The sequence below is a fragment of the Amblyomma mixtum genome, chromosome 6 (genome assembly GCF_055824585.1).
Source record: "Amblyomma mixtum isolate Tamu chromosome 6, ASM5582458v1, whole genome shotgun sequence".
Classification (NCBI taxonomy): Eukaryota; Metazoa; Arthropoda; class Arachnida; order Ixodida; family Ixodidae; genus Amblyomma; species Amblyomma mixtum.
This window is the reverse complement of record NC_143017.1, coordinates 146,582,479-146,595,462: the sequence shown is the minus strand read 5'-3', so window position 1 is coordinate 146,595,462 and position 12,984 is coordinate 146,582,479. Positions and strand designations below refer to the sequence as shown.

Genomic DNA, 12,984 nt, shown 5'->3' with positions numbered 1-12,984 from the left:
ATTTTTTGGCTTTTTTTTTTCACTGCTCACGTGCTTGCAACAGAGGTCACCCCTTGAACTTGACAACACACCGGCTGTTTAGTCCCTCCCATACTCGAAGCACAGACAAGCGAAACGGACAAGTGGCGAAATTGCAAAAAGTACTATGAAGACGCAAAAATAGAGCTGGAAACAAATGTCCTTTGTACGACATGTGAAGTACTTGTGCTTCGCCATGTCACGGGACAACTTCACTGCATGTTACATAGGTCAACAACACTTCTGCAGCATCTTTTATTGCTTTAATGGGGAACATTTCCCAAAATTATGATTTTTTTAGACCATTTTTTATTTTGAGAAATTCGCCTTATTTTTATCAATTTTTTTCTCAATCTTCACTAAAATTTTGTGTTTTATCTCGAAACACAAAATTGTGTTTTATCTATGAAAATCTTGAATCATGGTTCACCGTTGTCTCAAGGCTCGCCACCATTCTGGGTTGCAGTGCAACAGACGAAGTGCCACGGTGATCCGGCTAAACTTTCTTGTTCTTGTAAATAATAAGCCCTGGGATATGGGAGTGTCAAAAATGAATCCTCCTTGAGGATTGCTGACCTGTACCAAGTTGCTGGTAGGAGTAATAACTGCAATACAAGCTAGTTCGCAGCCGCATAGCAGCTGCCGTCGTTGCAGCGCGACTGACCCGATCTGCTTGCACGCCAGTTCCGCTGCTAAGGCGTCGCTGAAATCGATCATATATATTTCTTTCAATATGAAACAATTAGGTTGTCAGTAAGGCAGTGCCATAAGTAGACCATACATCATAGCGTTGGTCAATTCAAAAGCTCCGTCCACTGTAGCTTCGATAGGAAACAAGTTAGGCCTAGCAAGACTAGGGACTACAGAAAGCCGTCGTCCGCCGTGCTCGCGGGCGACACCATTGCTGTAAACGCGCGGAATCCGGGGCTCCGAGCATTGCGAACGTGTCACCTAAGTACATCAACGATGTGGCAGGGACCGGACATTTTTCGGCGTAACGGTGGTAAAATGCGTAGCTTGAACGACGTGGGACGTTGCTGTTGTACACTGTTGCTGCGCCTTTGGACGAGATCGATAAAAGCGCCATCACGCAGCACTATACACACTGCCTATTTTTATGTGTTGCTCTTGGAACGTGATTTAGTGTGAAGAAAGTACGTTCTTGAAGCGGGCCAGCTCGTGCACTTTTCGCACTCTACCTTCTCGGTTAACAACGTAAGCCGAGGTCACCATGCTCGGTTTGCGATAACCGCGTTTAGTGGTGTAACTGCAGGTAGCCCGCCCGTGTGATAAGGATTGTCTGTCTGCAACTTGTTTGCGTTTTCGGTGCTCAAAAATTTTTTGCAAAAAATTTACCCCACGTAATGATCGCACCCCTAAATTTGCGTCATTTTTTTGGAAAAAGAAGTGCGATCATTATGCTAGTAAATACAGTAATTTAACTAATCAACTCATAGCTGCTTTCTACTTCTGTCCGCATGTGTACCAACAGAAGGATTTAATTGTTTGTCATCTAACCAAGAAAGTCATAAAACCAAGCTGTTAAACTGAAATTTGGGTTCAAAGCTGGCATATAGTACTAACTGACAGGAGATTTCCACCTGGCAAAATGAACTCCTCACAGCTATAGTGATAATAGCGGGCCAATGAAGCACTAAAACACTCGTCAAATGATGACTGATAAGTGTGTTATAGCAAAAGATAAAAGATGCACCAATACACAAGGAAGGAAAGTCTATTTCACTGCTAAACACAACAAAAAAACCTTAGAAGATATCTCCGGGAGTTTGTGAGGTTACTACTAATAAAAATCACAGTTAGGAATTAATGCAAGAAGAGGGAAGTAGCCCCTTTTACACTTGTGCGAATTTGCTGGCATGCATATAGGTTTAGAGTGTCATTGAAATGGCACTAACACCATAGTGATGAGAATGTTATTAGCTGAGCGTTTTTACGGCCAGCGGAGCGGAGCGGACGAGCGCGGATGCCACTGCGCATGCGCAGTGCGCTGGGGCGGCGAGCGCGTTTACGGCGCCCCGCTGGGAGGCCTTCCTCAGCGGAGCGCGCGAGCGTGCGTAAGCGCGCGCGGGCGTGTATGGGTATTCAAGATGGCGGCCGCCAGCACGACCGCTGGCAACGCTGTTTCGTCGGTTACGACCGCGGCGCAGGCCCGTTTGCAAGCCTTAAGTCTCGACAGGAGTAGCGGATCTTGCAATATGCTTTTCGGCATCTTGGAAACGGATATAAGCAGAACAGAAGCAACTAAAAAAGCGCGCGAAAGAACAACTGACCTGGCGGTTAGCACTTGGCTTCATTTTCGTAGCGTCGCAGTCGCAAACATTTTAACACAAATATTCCTCTACTGCATCCAAAACACCCCTATTTTAAACTAATATAGAGAAAACAAAAGAAAATTACATTTATTCCGCAGTTATAGCATAATAAAAACAAGCGCGACGCGTATTCATATTACGCTAGCTCCAATTCTGACCACGAGATGGCGCAACAGAGCGCGCCGATCTTTTCCGCTCGGGCGGGTTCCGGACCCGCCGAGCTAAAAGTCTTTTCTCGCTCGACGCTCCGCTGGTGTATCCGCTGGGCCGCTCAGCGCCGCTGGCCGCAAACCCGCTCGGCTAAAAGTCTCTATTTTCATTAAACTGACTTGCGAAAAATGAAGAGCTGGGAAAAGAGAGCTTGTGAAGTACGGTTTTCATACTTACCGTGAATGGAAGCTCAGTGATAATCCTGGCAATGTAGTACATGAATGGGCTGTACCAACAGTTACGGTGCTCCCTGAGCAGCACACTCAACTCAGTTGGAACTGGAAATAACAAAAAAAATATATATATTAGGAATCATGAAAGGGTGAAAAGAAAAAGAAATATGAAGATAAGATTAATGAGCAAAAAGAAAGTGTGACCAGGCATGAAATACCAGTCAAATAGAGTCCCTTTGACTTGAGCAAAGTAACATGAAAGAGCACCTTGGCAGGAACTTTTTCTGGCTTGTCAAAGCAAGTTGAGGAACAACCCATATAGAAATTGACAGCAACAGAATACTATTACTTAACCGTTGAATCACTAGCAACTGTCGTTGAATCTGTTCATAACTGAGCGTCGCATTTTATACTTTCCAATTATCACCGTACCTGTAGTGTCACTGCTATGAAAAGTACTTTATCATTATCACTGCTTTCATGCAGCAGATTAATTTCTCATTTGTGCCTGTTTTATAAGATCTACAATAACAGTCCTGTCCTAAAGAGCCGGCTACTAACCCCCCACTACGTATGTTCCAGGCCGCATTGATCATGTTCCTTCATGCCATATTAAACATTGTTATTATTCATTTGCCCCCAGCACTTCTGAGAGTTGGAACCACCTACCCAGTTATATGTAGCTGACATTACTGACTTTAATACTTTGACTACCATATTATGTAATCTCTCTTTACAAATTCTGTTAACTTTCCTTGAGTTTGTTCTCGCTGTCATTTTTTTTCTTCGCATCAAGTGTTTTTTTTTTTGCCTTGTTAATCGCTACCTTTTTTTTTCCTCTCTTTTTTTCCACCTTACACCAGCTATTGTTCTTCTTGCTACACTGTACATGCATGTATGTCCTCCCACTCCCCTCTACAATGCCTTCGGGCCCTGCGGGTATATAAATAAATTAACAAATAAATAAATAAGGATACAAGGCACCTTGTGCATAGTCACAACAGTAATCACAGTGTACGGCAAAACACCTGCAGTCTCTTCCAGAACACTCCATAATGTGTCCGAATATGCCACATAGTTTGTGAACTGCCAGACCTATTGTGTTGTGTGACTGCAGTTAAGAGACAGTGTAAGCATTTCACTAATAAGCTCGCCGTATGCATTATCTAGTGCAAGGTTCCCTAGGACCCTGAACTTTTTTTTTTTTGAACAGGAAAAGAAAGGGGGGGGGGGGGGTCAAGACATTATTTATTTATTGCTTTCAACTGGAATTCTTTCAATTGGATTTCTTTTTTTTTTGTATTTATATTTTTCTTGCTCTGCACTGTCTGAAGATGCATATTTGTTTAACCCTGTGAAGGTTTTTGCCGTATATGTACGGCGGCGGTTTTCTGTCCCGCAAGGTCTTTGCCGTACGGGTACGGTTTCGATCTTCCGTTTGAAATTTTGCGCCAAAAGAACAATGCGTGCTCACTGGGGGGTGCTGCCACCTCTTAGGACTTACAAGAAGTGTTTGAATTTTGTGCTGCCTTCTTACGAAGATAAGCAGAACTTATGTCTAGCTTTAGCCTCGGCTTTAGCGCGGCGGCACAGACTGCGGCAACACCTCTTTTGTAGTTTTGGTTTCGCCGCGTGATCGCAACGGAGTCGTGCGAAATTTGAGTTTTCTTTTTGTCAGCACTATCTTGCAGGGGCTGCCGAAGTTGATTTCTATCTTTATTGGCGCTGCTCTTAGCTTGCTTATCACCGTTGCTCGCGAGGTATTCTCGCCCTCTGTGGCAACGCGCCTACGCGGTTTCGATTCCGCCGCGGGATCGCAACGGAGTCGCGGGAAACGTGTTTTCTCTTTGTGGGCACTGTTTTGCAGAGGCGGCGAAAGTTGATTTCTATCTTTATTGGTGCTGCTCTTAGCTTGCTTATCACCGTTGCTATTCTATTCTATTGAACATTTTCCAGTTGTGAGTGATGCTGTCACCAAGGTACTGTTCCTAATTTTTTTTTACTAGTATTTATTCTCGATTATATACATTTTGTGGATTCAAGATCCGCAATAAAGTAATTTGACCACCTGGGAAAGTTTTCTTAAAAATAATTCGACCCTCAAAGGGTTAATGTATACAAAAAATTAAATGAGCAGGTTAATGAAGATGCACCGCAAGTGTCAAATGAAACATGAACAGGATGACAATGAGAACACAAGCACATAAAATAATTAGTTACTGCAGAACAAACACAGGCTGGGTTCACTAAATTGGAACCAAATAAAGTATCAAATTGGTTCCAAATGAAATTTCCAATGGTATTTTTAAAGCAGGAAGTTCCAAATGGCACCTTCTGTTGTGGTCCGACTCAGGTGCCACCTCGCCAAGTGGTCCCTCTTGCAAGAGATCCCTATCCAATAACCCATTTCAAGTAGGGGCCCCACTTGTGAAATTTCCACCTGGGATATTATAGTGGCAACTTGTGTTTTGCTGCACACACTGGGGAACTCACAGATTAGGACGGTTGGCATGGCTGACTGGAACAGTGCGATGGTGAGACACAGTAGGAAAAGGCCAGCGTTGCTCATCACCCGGGTGGCACTGTTCCCCACATCATAGAACAATGCCGTCAGCATCACTGCAAAGGACACGTACGACACGAGGCGTAGCAGGGTCGCCACCTGGAAGACAAAGAGCCAACCTCACATGTTTGCACAAATAAGCAATGCTGAAAGCTGAAATTTTCACACACTGTCAACTCTCAATAGTTCAAACTCACCAGGGGGCAAAAGAACTGCTTGAATTATGCAAAGTTCGACCTAGAAGGGGAGTTTTCTATATGCTTGACGTTGACAGGACCAAAGTATTAGTCTGAATAAACTGGAAGTTTGAACTAATGAGAGTTCATTGCAATTCATTTACTGCAATAAGTTCCCTTCTCAGTTTTCTTTAGTCAGAAAGGTCACTTGTTTAAGCAACAGACCACAGCTGACAGTGATATACCGCTGAAGGTTCTAAAAGCATGCTATGGAAGTTCAACAAGAATAAAGAATTCATGAAAGGGTGCTCGAATTGGGCCAGTGAAATTACTGTATAAACACATGTAAGGGCCGCACTTTTTTTTCCAGATTCAAGGGCCAATTTTCGGGGTGCAGCACATACACATGATGCACGAAAAAAAAAAATTTTTAAAGTAAGAACACACCAATGAGCGGCATTTATTCTACGTTCAATCGTCACTCGCGGAGTATTTCAACTCCGAGCTGGTGCTGTGCTCTGGTGCACGCTCATCCCCCAACACGTCCCACACGAAGCCGTGCAGATGTCTGCTGCCAACATGTCGCCATTGTTCTGTGCTTCCATCATATAGCAGAGCAGCTCTTCTTCCAGTTCGGGAAACTCACACGGCTTGCCTTGAAAAGCGCGCTTTTGCAGCTTGTGTTTATCAGTGCATCTTTTTGGTTGCACCATCATCGGACGCACTTCTCAGCCATGCTGAATTTCCTGCCCGCCGCATGCTTACGTGTTCGAGAGCTGACTCCCAGCTATTAAGGTGCCTGCCCATAGTGCTAAAACTGCAACAGCTAAAACTAAAACTGCGCCAGCACATGAAAGCCACAACTATGGCAAACGCTAACATGCCAAAAAAAAGGATTAGATTGGATAACGGGCGGATATTACACCAAAGTCCTAGCCAACTTTGAGACACTGCGGCAGAGTCTGTTCCGCCGTGTCATCACCACTACCTAATGTTTCAGCCTATTCCAATTTTCAAGCCGGCGCTGAAGCTGGCAATACTGATGTCGATGTGGATAGAGCTCGCGGCAGAGAAAAAAAGTTGACAATGATGATGATGACCCGTGATCTTGGGCACCATCTGTGGATGGCACTTGGAAGCTCCTGTGCATGTGCGCGGCCTCTGCGATCAATCGCACCACACCGTTGGCATCGATTGTTTCTCACAGCCGGAGCTGATCGCGGACGCCACGGTGCTTCGGTGATGGAAAGTTCGAGTGCGGGCCTTTACACAGATATTTTTTTTTTTGAAACATAAACAGGGTGCGGCCCTTACACGCATTTATATGTATGGTACATAGATTTGATACAAGTAACAGTAAACCCTTTGAGAAAATGCTCAGAATGAAATAAAAATAGCAAAATACACGACACGACGGTAAGTTTTTACAGTGTGTGTCACGTGAATAAGCAAATGCATTTTAATATCTGCCTAATTCATGGTAAAATGGGGAAAAATTACCGTACACAAATCACTATACGAACCCTAAGAATTCTCACAATATACAGCAGACTCAATAATCTGCACACAAAAGAGACCAAAAATTTGCTGAAACTATGAGGAGTGTAAATACAGATCTAGGGGCTTTCAAGATAACGTTATGCTTATGGGGCAAAAATGTCAGTAAAATTACACGAGTTCGAATCAACAAAACCCAGAAAACCAAAAACCTCTTGGAGACGTCTAGCGAGACGTCTCTGAGAGGTTTTTGGTTTGCTGGGAAGTATGCTGCAGCACCAATGCATGTAGCAAATGGCCTCACATGCTCACAAATGCATGTTAAGTATGTTTTCCTTGCTGCTTTGCAATGTATCTAGCAATCATGCAATCCTACTTGAAGAAAAGCACATGGCATTATATGATTCAGTTTGTAATATCTGTAATGTGTCCTATGACTATGGATTTCTGTATCAAGGCACATTAAAATAGCCTTTCAACCAGGACCCATCCGTAAGGTCCCCAATGCTTCCTGCACCATGAAAATGTTTTTGCATAATTTCAAAATTGTCCGAAAAAAGACCAGGTTGCAGGCAGCATCCAGAATAAGTTGTTCAGCTAGCTGTACACAAAGCAAGAGCTACAAGTGAACTACATACACTATAGGCCGTGAGAGATGGGCAGCAGAAAACAAGGCAGTAAGTATAAGATACTGACATATAAAAACTGTACAAAAGTAATAGTGATTAACTTCAAGAAATGCAACTTCGCAAACCTGTGTACTCGCACACGCAACCCCCTCTGCTCAACCTTTTATTTAACAGCTTTTCAGTAAAGGAGAATACAACATACAAATAAAACCTTGTGTGATGAGTTGTCAGAGCTGAAGTATAATGGCACTAGTGAAGTTCGCGGTGCTGTACTTTGTTTTGCAACTTCCGGTTTGCGTTAGTGGACTGCCCATTACGTTCTTTCTCTTGTGCCCTCCGCACAACTGCAGAGGAGGGGGGTGAGTCGTACTTAACCCAGCAGGATAAGGGGGGCGCCGGATAGCGGAGGATTACGGGAAAGGTCAAACTCCCTTCAGGGACGGATTCATTAGGTCGCATCCTGTGTGCATGTGTGTGTGGCGAGGCGGACCCGCATCGCAGTGCGTGGCTTTGGTCCCATGTCTGCAGCGGCGTGCGTTGACAGCTTGAAGCGCGGTCAACAGGATATTGCCACGCTAGCTGCAGGCATGGGGAGCGACGATGCTGAACAGATGGGTTGAAGTGACTTTCCTTGAACTTGGGTCAACCGGACGTTGGGAAAGTGAGAGTGTTCGCGAAGCTCGCTGCAGGAAAGCATTATTCTCCAAAATCGTGATGGTAGAAAGTGTACATATGTGTACAGTGTATGCTGTGATGAGTTACCTTCTTTCCCCAATCATTGATTGGTTGTGTTATCCTTTCCGAATTGTTGATTGGTGATGTTTTCCTTTCCCCCAAAATCTATTGGGTGGATGTTTGTGCAGTTAACTGATTGGTTATTCTCCCCACCGAGGGCGGGGACATAGGGTTTAAAACCAGCTGTTTCGGCAGGACCGAGGGCTGGTTTCGTCACGTCGAGCCAGTCAAGTGTAAATATGTTTTCTCCTTGCTTGTATCTTCCTTTGTGCTTTTAATCATTATAAAAAGTTAACCTCTCCAGAAGTGTCCTCTTACAATGTGATTGAGCAATTCGAATCTGCAAGACATCAAGCACCCTCCAACAATTATCATCAACCCAATTTCCCTCTACGAGATCAAGAGGGGACATCAACTGCACTGAAAGAATTAATTACACATACCTTGTTTCTGATAACGCAAGAGAAACACCTTTTGACAAGGACCAAGAACTGGACGAAGTAGTTCACTTGCACCTTGTGCAGCTCCATCTCTTCCGCTTTTTCCTGCAGAGAGGACAGAAATAGAAGTTCAAACTTGTGAAGTGCAGTTGCATTTCAGTGCAATCTTTGAAATGTAGGGAGCTGAATGCTTCATTTCACTTGAAATTACACCAAAATTACACCATATGACAGTAGATGTTTGGTCCTGTGGCTATCTGGTTGAAATTTTTGGCCATAGTAACACTATGACCAGTTATATGGCTGCCGGTTAACTGTAATGAATAGAAATGTGCAAAAATAAAACACTTCAATATCTCCCTGATTAGCACAAATGTGCAGAACCTGTCTTGGTGTACCTTAGTTTTTTCAGTGCACCCCCACAACTCTGCCAAGTAGCCAAGCTGCTGCTCTGCTGAACTTTCATCAAAGAGTTAGCACAAAGTGCCTCATTTATCAATCCTTTAGTTTCCAGCAACCAATAATTCCACGCAAACACATAAAAGAGAATTAATCCAGAAAAGTAGCAACGACCAGAACGCCAAGCTTGCTATAGCATCTATTGCTGTATGATGCAGTTTTACATGCACTGCAGCTAGCATCTATTGCTCAGCACTACAGTACACAATGTCCAACATTATTAGCGTATCCCAAAGTGCCACTGCCTGTTGCCAGTTGTTTTGCTCACACTGATCTCTCCACAAACTCACTGCATACACATTCACAGCCCTCCCGCAGCTCTATTGCCGTGCACAACTAAGATATTTGAATTGCAACACACTCTGCCAACACCACATGGCAATCACCAAGATGCAAGTCGTACACATGGGTTTCTGCAATCTCCTCCTGGTTCCTTGCAGTGACCGCCCATAAGACATCTTTTTGTTCATGCCATTAGGCTACTGTTCAAATAGCCCCTGTAACCTACACAGTTGTGTTGTGTGTTCATTCATTTTACTTTTTCATCAATGCCAAAGGCATATATCTAAAGGCACTGCACTACTAGTACACCAAATAATATTGTACCTGCATCACTCTAAAAGAGTCAAGCGAATATCTTTTGTTATCTCACACTGCTGACCAAATATAATCCAAGATGGAGAGGCTGAATATGAAAAATCTGAGTACAAGGAAATGCAATCTTAAAAAATAATTCATGTGTCACAACCTGAAAAGAACAATGCACACTTTTTTGAAACAAAAGGAGATACTGTAATGCGTAAGAAAGCAAAATACGAAAAAGAACAACACACAGTGTCAATTACAACACACAGTGTCAAGCACCAACTAGCAAGAGGCTCAGAATCACTCATTGAGGACAGGCACAGAAGCATCATGTGACAGTGAGTTCCAGTCTGCGATCTTGTTAGGGGAAAATGAATACTCACTGATATTTCTACAAGTGAAAATAGGTTCAATACAGTGTTTATGCTTATGACGTGGCTTTATGGTTGAGTGTGTATGTACACTTGGGAACCTGTGCCTGGTTTCAAAAAATATAAGCTACTGAGAGATTTCATTCAAGAAATTTTCCTGTAGTATTCACTCAAGCATTCCAGCTTTGTGTTAGGCAATGCAGTGGATGGAGAATCAATTAGCATTTGTAACGATTATTAAAGGACCCAGTGACCAGCCTTTGAACTGTTACTTTCTTTTCTTTATATCCACCATCTTGTGGGGAGTCCAACATATACTAATGTACTCTAGAGGACTTACTATAGCATTGTACACCTCATTGTTTCTTAGTTCACTTGATCTGCCTGGTGAGAGTTTTATGAAGCCTAATTTTTTATGAGCTGAAGAGCATACATCATCAACATGCGCTGTTCATTTCAATCTAGATATAATTGCCATGCCTAAATATTTATAATCCTCTACTTGTATAACCTGGTTGCAAGTTATGTCATATTACATACAGTTTTTTTTCAAAGTTTATGATCCTGTCCCGCTATGTTAGGACATACATGCTTTACAATTTAGTGCAGGGGTTCTCAAACATTTTTGCCTCAGGGAAACCAAGTGTGTTCAATGTGTGCGAAGGAACCCCTCCCTCCCTCCCTCCCTCCCTCCCTCCCTCCCCTTTCACAGCGTCCAGTGAGAGTTGCTTGTGAATGGATCCTTTATGCTTTTTTTGCTGCTTCCTTCACTTTTGTAAGCATTTGTGTTTTCTCGCTTTCAGCGATCAGTTTTTTTATTCAGTGCCAATCTCTCACCATGCTCTGACCTGTAGCCCTGAGACAATTAAGATTAAGAATGCAGAAAACTATGCCACAAAACAAACATTCCACCACATTCACGCACTTGGCTGGCTGGGCTATGCACAGAATCATGGGACATCTCCTCTGGCTTTTATTGGCTCTCTGCCACTCCGCGCTTAGGCATCAGCGTGGTTTCGGTGCTTTTTTTCTAATTTCAATAGATACTGGTCTTCCAAGCAAATGGGCTTGCCAGGGGCAAAACTTCGGCCCAGCGGAACCAATGTCTTCAAATCGCCCAGAAAAACCCTGATGGCACGCTCTTTTTTTTGTCCTGGCTGGGCTCAGCTAGTGTGGGCATGCATGACTGTACGAAACGCATGTCGCATTGTGTGCCATACCCATTTCACACCATGTTGCCAGTGTTCTGAACGCACACTGGCGCAGCTGGGTGCAGCAGTGTACACTTCTTGCAGGTGTACGCGAAGCAGACAAAGTAACTGCTGCGCATACACCTGCAAGAAGTGTACCAGAAAGGGGGGACATTCCTGTGTGGGTGCTCATGAAACCCACAAAAGCAGCCCGCGGAATGCGTAGGTTCCGCAGAACGTGCAGTTAGAGACACCCTCATTTGATATGCAAAGTCGTGCTACATTGTAAATGCATACAATGGAAAAGAAGACACCTTCAGAGGATTTGTTTTGAAAGGTAGCTCGGCTGCGGTAGGACTGAAAGCAAGTGCTAGCACTTGGACTCACCTTCTTGTTCATGATCTTGCCTCCATACTCTGTCAACACGGGATGGTCCAACCTCTTCTCATTGACTTCCTCCACAGTATCGGGTGTGAATGACTTGGCCAACTGCTTGTTCAGGTTGCCATACTCGCCAGATGCTATTTCCGTGACTGCACGCACATGCACAACAAGCAGCTGAAGTGGCCGCCTTCCGTTTTTTACCATGAAAAGTGTGCCACACGAAGTGCACAGTTCAGGAGAAAAAGCATTCTTGCACCGTTTTTGGTACATGGTTTTGAATAGAGCACCAGGGATTTTTTCAAGCAAGGATAATTATAAACACGAAAATTATTGTTATATTAGTCAAATATGGCATCTTTAACAGCCATTATGTAATCATGTGAAGAAACACATAGAAGAAAGAGGGAGAGAGTCAAAATATAAAGAATAAAGTAAGGCAGGTTATCTTGCCAGTAGCAGGAAATGTAAGCAGGACATCTGATACAAAAAGGAATTCAGCTGCGCTGCATATATCTTGAACCATTGTTATACCACTGTCAAAGCTCACACAACCGTTTCACTCTCTGGTCTGATCACACAGCTGACCAAGCTTAAGTTCCAAAGGCAGCCATTTGAAAGCAACCACCAAAACTTTTTTTTTTTTTAGCGACTTTCGAGGCCCAAACCCAAGAGGAAAGCCAGATATTGAACTTTCTTGCCAGATTACATTTGGCTTTAACTGGCTGCTTAAAAAAGACCTGGAAGATTGTCACCTTTGAACATTTTTATGTGCGCACCAGACTGCACAGAATTGACACCATGAAAATAAATCTATAGGCAAGGTAGCATGCAGACTCACTGAAGTCGGCCGGATTGTGGTAGATAGGGCAGTGCAGGTTCTGGGCAGACAAAAAGGACAGCAGCTTGTCCACAGGCCCATTGTAGATGCACATTCCCTCTGAGATCATGTAGAGCTGTGCATTGTCCCATGAATTAAACAATGAAAAAAGAGGAAAGAAAGCACACAGAAATCAAGAGCTGAGCAGGAAACATGACTGTGTTGCAGAGTAAAACACTAAACAGAGAGAAAAACAGTGTCTGCTTACACCTTGCACAGAAGCGTTGCTACTTTGATTACCTTTGATTAGTAACGATGTCAAAATTACGTGAATGTCAACACATATATATGCTCATTATGCAAATCAATGGGGTTGTTTTATTTTAATCCCATGCTGCTGACAA

The 12,984-nt window shown here is 43.5% G+C and overlaps 1 protein-coding gene across 3 annotated transcripts in view; it reads right to left on the bottom strand.

Moving 5' to 3' along the window:
* Positions 1 to 12,984, bottom strand: part of LOC149340694 (ATP-binding cassette subfamily G member 4-like) — a 96,759-nt gene that overhangs the window by 15,061 nt on the left and 68,714 nt on the right. For all 3 annotated transcript variants that reach the window (XM_089549515.1, XM_089549516.1, XM_089549517.1), the window contains 5 exons: positions 12,602 to 12,716; positions 11,767 to 11,912; positions 8,778 to 8,879; positions 5,228 to 5,396; positions 2,739 to 2,839 (listed from right to left, as the gene is read on the bottom strand). In XM_089549515.1, the coding sequence (XP_089405641.1) occupies positions 2,739 to 2,839; positions 5,228 to 5,396; positions 8,778 to 8,879; positions 11,767 to 11,912; positions 12,602 to 12,716 (633 nt within the window). The remainder of the gene's footprint in view (positions 1 to 2,738; positions 2,840 to 5,227; positions 5,397 to 8,777; positions 8,880 to 11,766; positions 11,913 to 12,601; positions 12,717 to 12,984) is intronic.